Consider the following 19349-nt stretch of genomic DNA (forward strand, 5'->3'; position numbering starts at 1 on the left):
GGTGTGTGTGGTTTGGTTAATAGCGTCCGCGTAAAATTATTTAATTAATTTCACTAAATCTGTCACATTCCCAATATACAACCAAACAAAGGCTTTGTAAAAGCAGTGAATACAGAGATATCATATTTTTTTTAATGTCGCTATGAAATCAAAATGGACTATTCTTATTTTTTTGTTGAATACTGCAGTATTTTTTATATTTATATATATAAATTATTACATTTTTATAAATGATAACACTATATTTTTGATATATGAAAACACTATATTTTTGTTATTTTATATCACACATTTTATAGGTGTCTCACCAGTGACAGGCCACATGATCAGTTGACCTTTCAAGCTCTAACAATCTCTTCAAATAATAATTATATACATAGCTATATTTATGAAATTATCAAAAGTACCGCTACTCCAATCCAATTGTATGCGTCCCTGTTTTATGCAGAGAAAACACAATAAACACAACCTGCACCTCTACCAGTCCCACCTAAACAGAAAGAGGAGACTTTGTGTCATTCAAACTCACTGGATAATAAATCTATCCTATTATGCTGCTAACATATTCACACAAATAAAGAAGAGAAAAATGTTTCTTGTTACCATAGCAATAGACTTTCCACTGCCACTAATAACAAGTGACTGAATGTGGCAGAAAACGTAATGAGAGGAAAATAAATTAGTCTCAGAGTGAAACAAGGCCAGTATTTGAATTTCATGGTGGAAATGACCTGAATGATGAAAATCAAGAAGTATATTACCCACCAAAACCTGACGTGGTAAAATCAGGGTAGAAAATGGCCTTTTATTTCTAAATAATGACAATTTTTGATGCAAAAATGATACTAACATTATAGGTGCACCTCAGGAAACATTATAAAATAATAAAAAATGCAGTTCATGGCCACTTTAATTAACTGTTCTCTGAGTGTCTGGGGTCTGGCGCAGCCTGAGGGATGTTGGGAAAATCCTGCAAAACAGCACAGAGCTGTCACCTAATGCTGCCCGTCAACTGCTTGCACATTTCTTTGTCTATATCAGTAATTCTCAACCAAGCCTGCCACACTCGTGTTGAAAACTGAAGCCAAAGCGTCTCAATGGCTCCCAGGTGGTTGGTCCCAGTATAGCTCATAACCCCCGCCCCTCCATGTATTCTAATGGACGCGAGACAAACTCAAATTAGCCAGTTTTTAATCACGAAGGTTTCATTTCAAGAGTTCCTTTTTTAAATAAGTTTGGTTTTAGTTAGTTATTTGATGCTATAAAAACGGGAGGTGTGACGTTATAATTGACAGCTGAGATTGACGTCTTCTCTGAGTGAAGTTGGCACTAACTGACCTTTTTCTGGATTTTCTGGAGGAGATTGGAGCTTTAGGTTTAATTTCTACATTTCCATAACTGTTTATTTCACACCAACATAATGCATTGTTCTGCATCTGCAAGAGTGCGGGCAGGCTTTTGATATTGTGGCTCTACTTCCTGCTCTCTACTGCGCAGACTCCGGTCCCGAGGTCACTACTGCGCAGACTCAGTCCCAAATCTGCGCAAGATGTCAGTGCCATATTCGGACGCTGGCGGCTTCTTTTTTCTTCAGTGGAAGGTAGTGAAGACGCAGCGTCCATATTTTTTTACGGTCTATGTTCTCAACTAATGGGTTGGGATTCAAAATTGTTTTTTATTTGGATACACAGACAGCCGGGAGAAATGCTTAAAGGCACAATATGTAGTTTTTCGCCGCTAGAGGTAGCCTATTCAAAACAAAGGCGTAGCTTGAAGATGCCGAGATTGAGTGCGGAATCTTTATAGTTGTCATAACCTCACAGTCGGTGGAAAAGAATCGGGATGGGACTCGGGCAGAAATCATGTTCATGGATGAGAATATTAAAGTTACTGTAGTATGAAGCAGAGCAGGGCCGAGTGCTGTGGGAGCTGAATGAGGCCGCTGAAGCTATTGCTAATGAGAGATGAGCTCGAACATTTATTATGCCACAGTCGCCGCTTCCGCTTCTTCCGGTCAAGCTTACGTGGGGTAACGCAGCTCTGTTTTATCATATTAGATACATTTGAGTGTGTTGAAAGTGTGTTGTGTGTTGTTACTCTGTGTGTTCGCTCTGCAGCTGCTCGTTGCACACTGCAGTAAGCTAAATCGATATTAGAATATCATATTAATAAATTCTGGATGGCTTGTGTTGCTAAATGGCATGCAATTCATTTTAAAACATATTGTATGACGGAGACTATGCTGTATTACTGTAACTCAAAATAAAGCTGCATCTGATTATGCTATGTTAGTGTTTTTCTCTGAGGCATGGTGAAAACATGCAGTCGCGGAAAATCAAGAAAACGAGATTCAAACAATAAGACTAAACGTGTAGAGCTATATAACAATAATTAGTTTTATGTCTATAAATGTGTCCAAACAGTTGTTCCCTTGTCTAATAAAGCACATAATATATTAAAGCGTCTTTGGTATTTCCATGGTTTATACAAAATAAAACCGTAAACCAAGGGAAAGGCAGGTATGATGTCACGATAGGCGACGCATGGACACGGTCCGTGTCCTGGTTAAAAAAGCTAATTTCTCTGGATTTAAACATTCTTGGAAACATCTGGGATAATGAAGTACACAATTCAACAAAATATATAACACTGTTCTAGTGGTTTTTGGATATTTTAAACCAAAAATCTTACAAATAATAAAATGCAAATAACTATGTTGTACAAAAAAAGATGGGTAGGCTAACTTTTTTATTTTTGATGTCAGAGGCTGAGTGTCCAATCAAATGCTATGGTATTTTGGTGCAAATGTATCTGTCATTTATAAGCAGTGAAATTAGACAAATCCAAATAGGTTGTGACACACCCCAATCCTTAAAAAACCATAAACAAAAATATGCAATCTGAAACTAATTTGTAAAGATTTTGATTTTGCTTGGTTAAATCTATAAAACAGATTTTTAATTGCATAATATGAGGATTTTCAGTTCCTTTTTAAGTAAAGAAAAACAAGCAAGTTTTATCCAGTTGTGTTTATCTGGTGCTATTTTGGTCTATTTTTTTTCCCACAGTGTTGACTGTTTTTTAGTGACTTTAAAAATATTAATGATATGATAAAATGATAATGATAAAACAAATTAACATGTTTCTGGTTTGGGCACATAAGACAAAAAGCGTAGGGAAACATTGCGCTGGAAGTCATAGTATTGAAAGCCAATCAGATTTTGATTGTTTATATCTTAAAGTAGAATGCAGCAGAGTAACCTGATTATAGAGCACTACATTTGGAAATTTGTTGTGAATTGTTGACTTGTTTTCGTTTTGAGCTCACTGAAAGGATACTGCCTTCTTTGCTTGTCTCCTGCATGCTCTCCATTCCTGGAAGGGCAGCTGCCACACGTCGAAACAGCTGCGGGAGAAAAGAGACGACACGGTTAGAGATTTTGGCTGTATTGGTAGCCAGAAAACTTAATATAAAAATGCTCCCTGTTAAGCGAGATATGCTCGCCAGAGAAATCCAGTAATTTTACTGGGAATCTATGTGATCAAAGATTTAGCTGCCCATGCAAATTTGGCAAAGAGGTTCAGTTGGTTCGTGTGAATTCTCCACGTTGACCAACAGAAAGCTGCTTGGTTTGAAATAGGGGTGGGAGGGGGAAAAAAGGCTTCTCTGAAGGATCACGATTCTCTCTTCAACGATTCTGAGCACTTGAGCTTATTTTTTTCTTTCTTGCATATGTGCGATGGCACTTGTTTACTCTAGAGAACCGTATTCTGCTTGCTGCCAATTACACACAAACGCACACAAACCCATTGAACATCTATATAAACATGCCTAAGATTTCATGGTTGAAGCAAAATATTCATTGCCCAGGATTCTCATGGGCGTTTGCGGCCAACGCCTGTTAATGACTCACTGTAAATAGTGGTTAAATGCACTAACATCCCCAAATGTTTTTATAATGCAAAATTAATGTAAACACAGTTATGTCTCAACTCAGATATGTCTTAAGAACAGGAAAATCTTTCGCTAGAGAACACCCTTATTCGTTGGCTAGGGTCACATGAAGCCCGCTAAAGCTGCCTAAATATGGATTTTGTACTGTCAGAAATGGTCTACGTTTGGCATCATGCACTTGCATAAGAATGGAGACAAATCCTGGATTCAGGAATATTTTCCTCCAAAACCTTAATTTCTCTTTGGAAATTTTCCTCTTGAGGAAAGATAGTCACATACATCTTGGATGGCCTTGGGGTGAGAAAAATATAATCAGGAAATATATGGGTGAACTATTCCTATTTAATCAAAACACACAAATAAATTTGACATTCAAATTTAGCAAAGTATCGGATTGTGATTTCCAGAATCGCAATTTGGATCGGATTGTGAGGTGCCTAAAGATTCCCACCCCTGTGTGAGCTTTGCTTCATACATCTACGCTATTGACAACAGACAACTGACTTTTTTTGCCTGCAAGATTTCATAAAATTGTTGCTATTGTGACCTCAGCTTATATCATATCATATATCAGTATTCAGTATATTTTCTTTGTATTTTCCTTTACCAGAGCATAATTTACCTGGAGTCAAAAATACTTAAAATAGTCTAGCGATCACCATTGCAAGCATGAGCTGAACCGTTTTTAAACCGGCAAAGTGGACTTTCTCTGGTGTATTGAAGCAGATCTGTCCTGTAATATACTGTATGTTTATTAATAGAAATGAAGATCCCATGCAACCAATTCTTTTCAGAATCATAAATGTCACAGACTAAAACACCTGCTGACCTTTAAAGTGGACTCTATGTAGAAGATGAAAAAGGAACAGCAAAAAGCACTTAGTCTGGTTCTGCCTTCTGAAACTTGCAATGCATTGCTAGCATCCCGCTCCTAGCAGGGCAATTAATGGCCCACCACACACCTCCATTACAGCCATCCTCTAAAAAGGACCGTTCCCAGAAGCTATACGAGGCTATACAGCAATGATATATAGCCCGCTCACTCCCAATCATATCAAACAGGGTAGTTAGCTTATGTAGCCAACACCACCCCTCTCATTTCATGTCATCAATCACAATGGACAAGCCACGGGGAAATAGGGCACACTGGACCATTAGGCAGAAAGGGTCAGAATAAAAACACTCATTTTGTTAACTACCTTCAGGCCATTGTTTTTGACAGGAAAGACAGAGAGAGCCATAAAGAATGTTTTAATGTACCTGGGACAAAAACAAAGGAACACAACCCATCCCAATTAAGAAAAACACAGACAGATCCTGTCCCAAATAGTGCACTTAATGTTGACTTACAGGCTTCACGCATCCGTGAACTCATACAAGATCATACGGTGTCACATTTGTCATTTTACATTTCAGAATGGTGAGCATGAGTGCCCGCTTTGCAGCTGCTAGCAAAACACAACTGCATAAGTGTTAGCAAACAAAGTGTTTTTTGTTAGTTACAACATCTTTTATAATTACAAGTTCTCTCTCATTCAGCTCTCTGCCTCTTTTCAGTTCAATTTTCAGGGTTCAATGTTTTTGTTTACTTGGGGATGCTTGATCTGAAAAAAGACAAATATACATTTTAGCAGTCTTAAAGTTTCACCTATCAATGAAAACTCTGTCACCATTTACTCAGCCTCATGTTGTTCCAAACCTGTACACTCTAAAAAATGCTGGGTTAAAAATAACCCAAGTTGGGTTGAAAATGGACAAACCCAGCAATTGGGTTGTTTGGTTGTTTTAAGCAAACATTTAACCTAACCGCTGGGTTAAAACAACCCAATCGCTGGGTTAGTCCATTTTCAACCCAACTTGGGTTATTTTTAACCCAGCATTTTTTTTTGCAAAACACAAAAGAAGACATTTTGAAGAATGTTGGTAACCAACAGAGTTAACAATGCAAAAAAAAAACAATAAACACCAAGACATTTCTCAAAATATCTTATTTGAATGTTCCACATTCCATCATAAAGGTTTGGAATGACATGAGAGTAAGACAATTATGACAGAATGTACATGTCACTGACCGATCAAAATCAAGTATTCCAAAGAGATGTGTAATAATACACAAGACTTTTACTGTTTTTAAATAAAGCTAGTAATAAATACTATAATAACCCAACCTTAAAGGGATAGTTCACCCCAAAATGAAAATTCTGTTATTTTCTTACCCCCAAGTTGTTCCAAATCTGTATGAGTGTCTTTGTTCTGTTGGAAACAAAATAAGATATTTTGAAGAATGTCGGTAACCAGACGGTAGCCATTGACTTCCATAGTATTTTTTATTACTATGGAAGTCAATGGCTACTGTCAACTGTCTGGTTACCAACATTCTTCAAAATATCTTCTTTTGTGTTCAACAGAACAAAGAAACTCATAAAGGCTTGGAACAACTTGAGGGTGAGTATGATGACAACATTTTCAGTTTTGGGTGAACCATCCCTTTAACCCACACAAAATCCTAAAATAAATCTTTCTGCATTTTTACAATTTGAAAAACAAAACAGCTGTTGAACTGTTGAAGAAAATGAATCACTTCATTATACACTAAAGTATGAACTGAATGTTCTTGCTATGAATCTATAATGAAACTTCATATTCTTACGAATTATAGCAATGAAAGGCTGTTATTCAACAAATTACTCTATTATGATTATTATCCAAACATGTTGAATATTTTATTATTTACACAAGAATTCAATTTCATCCTGGAAAGAACTTGACACCCTGCAATTCTTTAATCAATATTTTAGTCATTATTTTGCAATTACCTCTGTGAGGTAATCAGTTTAACTAATGTTGCTGTTATTGGAGAAATAAATAAGAAAATTTCAGTATTGATCGTAATCTCAGATGAATGCCGCTCCCTGCTCTAGTCAAAAGTGCAAACAAACATGTGCTCCAGTCAGCGACACACACATACCATGTAACAATGTAAAGGCTTGGAAATGATCTCGATTTGTAATGGAGACTGGAACAAGTCAGCTCCATGTCTGGAGCCAATAACATGTTGTGTCAGAGATTTAGTGTCTTTTAGTGTTGTACTGTCAGTGCTGAGCTCCTGTGAAACAGTGATACATGGCTTTAAGAAGAATGAAGGCTTAGTGCCCAATAGGGCTGATGGAACAATGCACAATAACATAGCCCATTCTTAGTTTTGAAGAATGACAGTATAAGCCTCATGTTTCAAACTGTAATTGTAAAATGGAGAGAATCTAAATTTTGATTGCAGCTGTGAAATAAGCACACACCTTTTTCTGCACATTCAATAATAATGCACAATAGTAATATAGTTCAATATTAGGACAATGCATTATATTACTTGGTGGAAGAATTCTTTCAATATCAAATCATCTTGATAATTATCAACAATAGGGGCTTTCGAGTGTTTTTTCCAGGTTGTAGGAACTTATGCTGCGTTCCAGACAGCTCCCAATTGTTTTTTTTGTTTTTTTACACATGGAAATAACGTCTGGAACACCACTCAAAGTCGGACATTAGACCTGTGAACTCGGGGTACATCGATCAACCCCAACCTCAGAGAGACGTGCCATCTGATGTCACTTCCAAGATGTCGGCAATTCCTGCTTCAAATGAGCATGAACGTAAAAACAAACTTTAACATTAGACATTGCGTTTATGCCTTCATTTTTGCTTTTCGTCAGATGTTTTCAAAGCATTTTTATGTTGTTTTTATGATGTATTTGCCATAATTGAAACAAAGCGCAATATGCTCTCATTGTGTTGGGACAACATCATGTGGTCTGGAACTCACTAAGGTCTAAAGTGGGACATTTCATATGGGGTATTCCGACGCCCAACCTCATCTTGAATGCAGCATTAAACCGTACTCTGAAGTAGGAGCTAATTTAGTTCCCCCAAAAGGCTTTTCTAGAACCAAAATATTCCCAGATCCTGCGGTGCGAACATGCCAAAAAGCAGGTACTTCCGCCATTAGTTCTAGGAACAATGGCTGCATCCTAAATCTTACTGTTGCCTTGCTGCTTTATATAGGCAATGACTCTGCAGGCAGTGCTTGCGCACGAAGGTACTGCACGAAACTGATTTCGGACAGACTTCTGAGCCAGTGTAACAGTTTAATGAACTACAGCAAAATAGAGTGGGATTTGGTGAGAACTAAACAAATATTTTAATACAACAGTAGTATTTTCTCGCTAGAAATTAAATCAGAAGTGGAAAACATTGGTCAAAAATGTACACACAGTACCCGCAACTTTCATTTGTCTTTCTTTTTTTTTAGCTCACTGAATGGAACGCACAAGATTGTGGGACATCAAAGGCAGTGAAGGATAAATCTATGCTGCGTTTAAAAATCAGATGAAGGTATCTCAGGGGATAGGAAGTGAAGCTAACATTGTATTCGGACGTGCCTTGATGCCTTCCTATCTTGGAATGGCTCCTCTGAAGGCAGCATTTTTACGTTTTCGGATGCAGCCTATGAAAAGGTTCCCCCAGTGCGAAAGCCCCTAATAATTGTAACTCTTTATTGACCTTTGATATCTATTATCAAAGTGCAGGGATTTTCAAACTGGGGTCCAGAGACCCCCAGGGGGCCACAAGAGAGTGCTATGGATTGTGTGGAAAACTCTGAGAAATAATGACATTATTTAAAAAAAGATGGGTACAATTAGATGTTTTTAATATTTAATATTTTTAATTTTTACAGAAATATAATTTGAACGACATATTTATTTCTTTTTTGAGAATGAGAAGGTGAATTTTACATATTTTTATTTTTTGTCATGTCAGACATCCCTTACCTGAACTAAACTCAAATGCAGTGAATTGTAACGAACAGTAATGAGTAGCATACTGCTTTATTTTAAAGACTGTCGAAATAAAAATGAAAAAAGTATAATGTGATCTTAAAGCACTGTGACTATTTTATAACATGACATCTCTATCACTAAAATCTTACTAAAAGAGACACAATAAGAACTTTTGTACTTGACTAATTACATGACACTTGACAAAAAGAAGCCAAGCTTGATCATTCTAACAGAAGAAAGACTGGATGACAGAACGACTAGCACAGTCTGTGGTCCAGTCAGACAGATCTGAAGCTAACATACACAAACACGCACACACACCTTAGCCCACACAACACACACAGAGTGCTGTACGCATTTCCGCCTCTCAGAGAGAGAGAAAACACAGCAGAGAGCTCCACGTCACATCTGATCTCTCCCACCTCGGCGCTTAGTCATCCTGAATTATTCTTTCAACTGCACCTTAGTAGAGAAATCCGAAAGAACGCAGAGCGTTTCTCACACCCACACATCGTGCCCGCTCTTTCCGCTGACAGAACAAAGTGGTGAGGTAAAACTTACCTGTTTGACGTTGTAGCCAGTCTTGGCACTGGTCTCGATAAACATCACACTCAGCTCTTTGGCCCGCTGCTCGCCTTCCTCAATCGTGATTTGCCTGTGAAAAGGTTGAAGATTTTAAGGATTTTAAAAATTTTCCTTGCGCTTTTGACAATTTATAAGAGGTCATCATACTACAAGAATATCCTGTATAAGTTTCAGAACTGAAAACTTCCTTGTTAATCCAAAACCAGCTTTTATTATTACCTATCCCTGATAACGACTCATTGTGGAATGTGCTTATTAATAATTGAAAGACCACCTCTGCAGAAGAAAATCAACGACTACTTCATCATTGCAACTTTGGCCCCGCCCACTGGCGTGTTAGTGAGATGAAGAGCAATAGAGGATGGACTACAAATAATATTACATTCCAAAGGATCCTAATGCTAGGAATATGGTTATTCTATTTATTTTCAACAATGTGAATGTCTCAGTTGAGCATTATTTATCTCAGACAGCAACATAGTCAACACGTGGATTCTACACCAGATCTGGGCCGACACTATTTGCTGTCTGGGATTTATATGCGGCACATTTCACTGTGGATTCTTTGGTAAATCAGTGGCAATTTCGGCACAGGCTCTGTAAGCAGACTTTTACATTATGGACTCGACAGTATGCGACAACATGTAAGTAACCGTGTTAGTTCTTCTAATGCCTGATCTGTGACCAGTGATTTCTGATGTGTAATGATTTATATACAGTCAGATGTTCGTTTATGTGTCAGTAAATCAAGCCAGTAACTAAACGGTCCACTTCACATTGTGTATCTTAGTAGGATGAAAATAATTTAAACTGTATTTAAATTATATAGCCTATAGAAAGCGATCAAAGGACGCTCATTTTGCAATCACTGCAGCTGTCAATCAAACAGCGCGAGTTTATCAGTGTTCTGGCCTGCCCCAAAACTCCCGTAATAATCAATTAATCTCTGACTTACATTGTGTTTGCACCATGGGCGTCAGGCTTCTGCCCCCCTAAAAAAATGTGTGATTAACCTTTCAAACATATGAAGCTTTCAAACGAAGCTTCGGCTTCGTCCCTTTTTTAATCTGCGTTAATCAGCGGGTTCTTCAATCCACTGTGGCGGCGAATAGAGCGCACGTCAGAAGGAGTGTGCGTCAATCTGAGTCTCATTGGTCTGTCACCGCTTGTCAATGTCAAAATATTTGAGAAAACCAATCAAATCAGAGTAGGCGGGCTTTATGTTCACACAGAAGATGCTGAGCCTGAGCACAAATTTTTTAGCAGCGCGACTCAACGTCAAGTGCGAGATATGTACTTAAACTAAACATTCCATATTTGACAGCTGCTTCTTTAAATCAGAAATGTTAAACAAATGACAAAAATATTCAGCCAAATTAATACACTTTTGTCTAATTTCGCCATTTTGATTTGAAATAGGTATATTTAATGTAATTTATAATATAGGCTAATTAATAAACAAGAAATATTAACAAAGCCGTTTTCTTCAGATTAGGCATAAGATTAATAGTAATGAATGTGTGCATATTGTAAATTAATAATTCCATTTGTAGCTCTCAGTAAATAAAAAAGTTCAGCTTTTTTCAGCTTGTATTGGGCATAAGATTAGTAATGAATGTGTGCATATTGTGAATTAATTTAATACATTTAGTTACCTAGCTTTCCTGTTAGCCTTCGAAAATTATTCATAAAACATATAAATATCAGTTAAACATATGTTTACTTTCTTCACTGACAAAAATGGAAAAACTTTACCAGTGATATCTGCCCACTGACATGGTTTTCAAGCTATTGTTATCAAATTTTTTGGCGTTCAGAACATCTTAAAATGCACAAAATTTCTCGAGGGGCCATGCCCCCGAAACGAAATAATAACCAGCCAATATCCTAATATGCATACTAATAAGCTACTAGTTAATAGTGAGAATTGGACCCTAAACTAAAGTCTTACCAATTTTTTTTTGCATACCCTCACTGGGGCCTGAGCCTCCCTAAAATGAAAATCCTAGAATTGCCCCTGGTTTGCACAGTTAGCTATGATGAAAGCATTTGTGAGTGCAGAAATGGAGTTGTAATGACAAGATCACTGCATTCATACGCTCAACATGTCCGTGACCGGCTACAATGCTCATCACTGCAACCTTTCATGCCACGATCTAAATGTAATGCTATAGATTTAAATATAATGCTAGAAGATAGTAAAACGCAATACTTAGCTATTTCATATAAAAAGATGTTAACCAATATTATAATATTATACTGCAGTGGACGTTTACACGCCCCTTCAAACAGAGCGTTTAAATCTGAGGGCCAATGTAAGGGTAGGAAAAATGCCTTTTATTTCTAAATTATGACAATTTTTGAAGTAAAAATCATACTAACATTATAAGTGCACCCCAGGACACATTATAAAATAATGTTTATTAAGTTTATAATATAAGTATAATATATACAGTATATTATAGTCGTGAGAGAACGGCGCGAGGCCAGTGGCGTGATTGCAAATGAGTGTCACCTGCATGTCACACCGGTCTCGTATCTCTCACAGAGCTACAGTCAGAAGCATTAAAAGGAGGAGCGACGGCAGTGACCGACAAGAGAGGACCAGGCCTGGACTTTATGTTTTGTTTATGTTTGTCCGCCCTCGCGAACGACTGCCGTCTTTTACTTTCGTTTTGTGTTTATTTATTTATTAAAGTTGTTGAGCGTTTGGCGGTTTCCGCCTCCTCCTTCCCTCAACATAGAACTGTTACAATATTATTGAACTGTGATGACCCCTGCTGAAAAAAAAGCATGAATTTCCATGCTGGTTTAGTGCTGGTCTAGCCTGGATGCCAGCCAAACGTAGCCCCTCCCACAAAATTTTTACTTGGGCAGTTCGGTCTGGACTTGATCCATAGAGAAGTAATTATGCCCGAACAGAAACTGTTCGGACCAATGAAATTGTCAGGGCGGGCTTTAGACGATGATGGACAGATGATCAACATTAACGTAATCATCCACGTCATCAAAGGCGCTTGGGTGAATTTGTTCTAATCCTAAACGGAGAACTTGTTCGTATATGCATTCACCTTTACTATTTCTCTCAGAAATGATGATCGTGTTGGTAAGTACTCTGTGTATCCTTAAAATATTTTTTTACAACACCGGGAAAGATCGTTTACACTCATCTCTTTCTTCTAACGTTAGGCTACTTATTCCAGCGTGCGTGCAGACAGGGTTGCCAAGTTTTTACAACAAAACCCGCCCAATTGCTAACGTTCCTCAAAACTAGCCAAAAACAAGCCTAATAGCTTTCCTGGGGGGTTCTCCGAAAAAAAAAAAGGCATTTGGGGGGTAAAATATGTGTCATTTTGGCAGGGCTGCCTGCTAAAATTCGCATTCCTGGGTCTGTATAATCACATAATTGGGGTCGCTTCATCCCGCGGACTTGGCAACACAGTGCAGTTGAGTTCTGTTGACATTTTACAAATAATGTTATGCGTCGCTCCGTTGCTCTGATTGGTTGTAGGTCTATCCAATTGAGGTCTTTCCTGGTTCGGTTGAAACACGCCCCATAATCACAGCCCAACGGAGCAGTATCATAGTGATGGAAATTTCGATTCTTTCAAGAGATTCGTTCATTTTCAGTTCGTTCATCAAAATGATTTGTTCAGATTCGTTCATTGATTCGTTCAGTGACCATTTTTTTTATATTCCATAAATATCCCAGAAGGTGGCAAAAAGAGTGTCTTATGCGTTATTTATTAAAGGTCCCATGGCATGGCATTTTTCTTCCTGAGGTGTACTTATATTGTTAGTATGACTTTTATATCATAAAATGTCATAATTTAGAAATAAAAGGCATTTTTTTCTATACTGCTGTTTGCCCTGTGGCTGAATGCCCTGCTTCAAGAGGCGTGTCTGCTGTGAGACTTATGAGACTGTTGTGATTGGCTGACATCTTTGCATTTTAAATGAGCGGAGGGGGCGTGGTTTAACGAGGTCTACGAGGCACGAGCAGGCACGAGCTGCTGCCAGAGAGACGGATGGACCTGAGTTCACTTCACATCAGTTCTCAGCATGTCTGAACTGTTGTAGTTACAGCATATACTTCAGGTTATTAGTCTATTTCTAGTCGGAGGGACTGTCACTCATGTCAGAAAGTTAGTAACTTTAGTAAATTATGGATCAGTGCTGACTGGAGACGCGAACCGTTTAGAACGATTCAGTCCGATTTGGTGAACTGATTCGGTTCACTAAAAAGAACTGGTTCAAAAGAAAGATCGTTCGCGAACCGGACATCACTAATGTACCAGAGGCTGAGCTCAGCGATTGCTAACAAAGTTATTTATAGTAACTACTGAGTTATGAGAGCGCTGTCAGTCAGCGCGAGTTTATTGTGTTTGTATCTGAGAGTTCTGAATAAACACGAGTCCCAGTCACACCGAGTCCGTCTTCATCATTATTACCAACTTTGTAACACATGCAAAGTACCATTACAGCTGTCGAGATGAACGAGTTAAAAGTAAGTGTTGATAATAGCATTATTTTTAAAATAAAATAAAAGCGTCAGTGACGCGCGTTGAGTACACAGCGCAAACAAAGACACAACAGCAGTAATCGAATGTAATCCAGTTTATTGTGGGGCTAGGCTGGCTAGCTATCCTCACGCTTACCCCCCTTCTGCTTAATCTCACGCCGCGTTTGGTGCCTCCGCTGTGGGCCAGATGCAGTACTGGGGGTCGGGGATGTTGAAGGCCGAGCTTCGGCGTGTGTAAGGTTTATCTCTAAAGATGTTACTCTGCCGATGTTGAGCAGAAATTCATGACTGCATGCACATTTTAGAACCGATAGACGCGACGAGGACGTACAAAAACACTGACTCACAAGATAGAAAACACGAAAACACTGTTCTGTCTGGAGAGAGAGAAGCCGCATTGTGTGCACGAATAATAAATAATTAGCTACACATCAGAAATCACTGATCACAGATCAGAAGGAACTGAAAAAAGACTTCTGTTTTCATTTGTACATCCAAACACTGAGAAACTGCCAGCATTCACTCGTTCACAAGCCATGATCTCTCGAGCGTTTGCATGGGCGTGCCAGATTCTCTGGGTGGAGGAAAGGGAGGTAACCGTTCCTGCTTGGACGTCAAACCAGGAGACTTCAGGATTCACAGTCATTTTCTCAAAGGCAGAGAAAGACAGCCAGAACTCGGGTTTACACCGATCAACATTTCTATCCACTTGGGGACAATATTCAGGCTAGGGGAACTCATATTAATGTTGAAAAACCTCATAAAATGAAAATTTCATGCCATGGGACCTTTAAGTCAACGAACGTATTTACTTACAAAAAAAATCATTTGGCTTTATTAAAATGTGTGCATCTATCATTAAATAAAATAAGTCTAAATAAGTGGTTCAGAAGACCAAAGCACAAAGGTTTTCTTGCATGATTAACATTTAATTGTTTGGTCGACATTTACACATTCATATATCTGGGATTATGGTAAACGAACGTGGAGTTATAAACAATCGTAGCCTAAAACTGCGGTTTGCAGCCATCCGCTCTCTGCTTATTGCTGAACGAGAATGATTCACATACTAAATGACCGACATCCATTTCCACGAACGAGATGTACCACCAGTTCGTTCACGAACGAGATGTAACAGCAGTTCGTTCAATTCGTTCACGAACGAGATGTAGCAGCAGTTCGTTCAATTCGTTCACGAACGAGATCTCTCTCTCTCTCGTTCAGTGATGGGCGTGTTCGTTCAGTATCGTTGGTGGTTCAATTCGTTCATGTACCAGTTTGTTCGTTCACGAACGAGATCTCTCGTTTAGACTCAAAAAAGCAACTCGTCAGTGATGGACGTGTTCGTTAACTCCAATAATATCGCATTTTTTATTTGTTTTACAGTTTTTGGAGAATTGCATGACATGACTCAAACGTAATGAAGTAATTTGTATTAATTTTATAAAACAACAACAATGAAAATAAATAATACAAACACAATACATCAGTAATTATACAATCATTTAACCATCAGCCTGCATTATTACACTGTTTTCATTAAAATGGTAAAGTGTACATGTCTTTCTTTGCTGCATACCGTATATGCCTAACTACACAAGCCGAGCTCTACATGTTCGCTATCAGTATCGTTCAATAGCTGGTTCGTTCACGAACGAAATACAGTTCGTTCACGAACAAGTCGAGAAGGAGATCAGTCTTTGGTTCAGACAGAGTCAGAGTCGGACTCAAAAGCATCTTGGTCAGTAAAAGGCGTATTCGTTCACTGAATTCAACAAATCACATGCTCCGTCACATCTTATACTCGAACGCTATTGGCTCGAAGTTTTGTCATTGACAGGATGAAACAGTCCACAGAGCTGCGCATGCGCTCGCTCCTCGCTGCTAATAGCGCCATGCTGCTGTGGAGGGAGGAATTTCAGTGAACGAGAAATATGAGTCAGTGGACTACCTGAACGAGAACGATTCGTTCACCTAAAAGATTCGTTCAAAAAGAACGATTCATTCACGAACGTAACATCACTACAGTATCAGACTCATATTCTGACTAGAATTGAGTAAGACGACGTCAGGCTAGTGCTGGTCTGGATGCTGGACCAGCATAGCCATACTGATCAGCAGCAAAAAAAAAAAAAAAATGCTGGTCAACCCACATAGATTTTCTTGTTAAGCTAATTAGGAAGCATAGTAGGAATCATGATTTTACCAGCCACTTAGCTGGTAGATGCCGTAACTACACCATTTTGCATCATTTTTTTGACACTAACTGTCATTCATATATAGGCAGGCAATTTGAATGCAACAATTTTTTTGCAACAACATAAATAAAATAGTTTTTTTCCCCCCATACTGTATTATAATATTATAATAGTATAGTATAGTATAGTATAGTACAGTATAGTATGAAATTATTAGTATATATTGTATACAGCATTCGATTCCTTGCTGAAATTTGATAAACAAATAAAAACTATAGTTCGGATTTGTTTCTTTTATCTGAGGTAGTAGCCAAATAAAAAACATTCTTTCAACTAGTGACAGAAAAGGTCATCCATGCTTGTATCTTTTCCCATTTAGATTATTGTAATGTTATTTATTCCGGGACCTGCCAGACTCATGTTGCATGTCTCACGTTGTAAAATGTCGTTGCTAGAATGCTTATGAAGGCTAAGAAGACTGATCATTTTACCCCACTGTTATCCCCATTAGACTGGCTAGGGCATTACAGGATCCAATATAAGGTTTTGACATGTTTTTAAGGCATTGCATGGAATGGCGCCAGAATATTTGCTTGAGCTTATCAAGCCATATAATTAAATGTTTAATGCTGAGATCCTCAAATAAACTGTCCACAAAATATTCAAAGGTCCCATGACTCGGCTGTTTATCAGAACAGACATTAAGATAAATGAAGGGCTAAAATATACTTTCTCCAGACCACCATCATCAAAAACACAACACTTGCTGGTGACCAGCTATACTGGACTTGGCCAGAGGGATTCCATGAAGAACAATATAGCAAAGAAACAGAGGCTACATTTCCAGGACTACACATGAAGGAAAATAATAACTCTGCCAGTAATGGCAACCAATATCAAGCCCATGCAACAAGATTTATGAAAACAGCAATAATGGAAATGTGGTATTTGATAAAGTGGTTAGTGGGTCACAGATAATGGGTGAAGTATTATCAGACAGCACAGGCTCTGAGACAACAGATTCAGTCGTTGCCTCCCTCCGTCATCTCTACTTACTCTAATTAATTGATGTTGAAACTGATTAATTGCACAAAGGGAAGGCCCATTAATTAAGCCTCATTTATGACACACTTGTGACACTTATCCATGTCTGTGACTCTGAAGCTTGATGGGGATGTGAGAGAGTTTGTGAGGTGGTTGAGAGAAATGAGTAGGCTGAAGAAGAGACTAGCTATATCCCAGGGCAGGGGGACGTGAATAGGACATGCTGTATTTAAGCCACTGAGCTCTGTCTGCTGGGACAGCCGTGATGTAACCACCTAAACTATTTTGTTCTCTCCACAGACATGCGCTCAGATACATATACATGAGTTTATTTAACTCGTGAATTGCATTCCTGGCTCACTGCTTCTCAAAGTATACAGCTTATTCTATGTAAATGGTGCCATTTGTGCCACCAAGACATATTACAATAAAAATACATTTTTATATTTTACTTTTACATTGTTACAAAAAAATATATATATATATTTCAATTAAATGCTATTCTTTTGAACTTTCTATACATCAAAGAATCCTGAAAAGAAATGTATCATGGTTTCCCCAAAAAAATGGTTTCATGGTCCATGGTTTCTCCGCAGCACAACTGTTTTCAACACTGATAATAATAAGAAATGTTTATTGGGCGCCAAATCAGTATATTAGAATGATTTCTGAAGGATCGTGACACTGAAGACTGGAGTAATGATGCTGAAAATTCAGCTTTGCCATCAGAGCAATAAATGACATTTTAAAATATATTGAAACGGTATATAATATTTCACAATACTTTAAGAATATCACACACACTTAAGAATGCTTTAAAAACTATGCGTGTGTGACACTTTAAGAATCAGAATCACATGCACACGTACATGTGGTTTTTCGAGGACTCTCCATAGGCGTAATAGTTTTTATATACTGTACAAACTGTATATTTTATCCCCCTACACTAACCCTACCCCCTAAACCTACTCATCACACAAAACTTTTGCAATTTTTTGAATAATAATAATAATAATAATAATAATAATAAGAAAAACGTTTAGTTTTTTTTTTTTTAAACCATTTGGTTTATGAGGACAAAGGAAGTTATAATACCCATCATTATGCACATGTGTGTCCTCATAAACCATATATACAGGAAACACACACACACACACACACACACACACACACACACACACACACACACACACACACACACACACACACACACACACACACACACACACACACACACACACACACACACACACTATATATAATAGTCACTACAAGAATTTTAGAAATTAATCTTTTGAAATTTTAAGAACTGTGACGGGACTGAAAAATGGACTACTTTAGGGATAATAAATAACTGTTGCTAGCTTTTTTTCTACTATACTGTATAAGACTGAATATTTAGAATTGGGGTAATCGTTTTGGAATCAACCATTGAAAACCATATTTGTTGAACACTAATCTGAATATTGGGAGGGACACTCCATAACTGAAATTCCTGAATGTGACGCAATGAGGAGGGTTTAACTCCTCTCTTATTTATGCACAAAATGTCAGTATGCCTTCTGACTGTCCAAGCCACCCATTGCTCTGTAATTTCATCTACTACTAGCTACATTTACAGCACTAGTTTGATAATTAAGGATATGCCACCATGACTTCCTTCTATTTCAGAGTCTCAGAGATCACAGTCTCTTCAGAGATGCAGTTCTCAAATCTATGGCATAGCTCGTTTTTTTCTCTCCTTTTTTTCAAAGCTACTGTGACAATTAAATAACTTGAGTGATATGAACATCATGGTTTGATGTAGCTTTGTTTCATGATCAAAGTCCCTCCAAACAGTGCAGATATGTTTTCGTGCCCCTTTCTTGTATATTAAAGAGTGTGCTTTAAACAGCTTTTCACTTTTCAATTGAACCCCTCAGGGAAGGCAAAGGGTGACAGCAAAAACAAAAGTGATGAAATATAACAGACATCTTATTCTTTATATCTAAATAAAATAAGTGACTTCAGAAAACCAAAAGGACTCCAAACCTGACCCTGAATCCATCACTGGCTGATGACTGTGCATGCTTTTGAGCTCTCACAGTAGCCGTAAACTAAACATTTTGATATTCACGTCACAAAAAGAAAGATGGAATTAAGCATAAGTTACAAATGTTGATGGAGCAGAATATCTTGCCGGCCTAAATGTCCTGCCTTCTCTGGTGCAT

At 37.9% G+C, this 19349-nt stretch overlaps 1 protein-coding gene across 1 annotated transcript in view; it reads right to left on the minus strand.

The window, feature by feature from the left end:
• The window catches only part of rab6ba (RAB6B, member RAS oncogene family a), a 119114-nt gene that overhangs the window by 3773 nt on the left and 95992 nt on the right, over window positions 1-19349 (minus strand). Inside the window, exons 6-7 of the mRNA XM_079840155.1 lie at window positions 9352-9445; window positions 3340-3406 (exon numbers count right to left, since the gene is read on the minus strand). Of these exons, the coding sequence (XP_079696281.1) occupies window positions 3340-3406; window positions 9352-9445 (161 nt within the window). The remainder of the gene's footprint in view (window positions 1-3339; window positions 3407-9351; window positions 9446-19349) is intronic.

The sequence above is a fragment of the Gobio gobio genome (genome assembly GCF_949357685.1).
Source record: "Gobio gobio genome assembly, chromosome: 17".
Taxonomy (NCBI): domain Eukaryota; kingdom Metazoa; phylum Chordata; class Actinopteri; order Cypriniformes; family Gobionidae; genus Gobio; species Gobio gobio.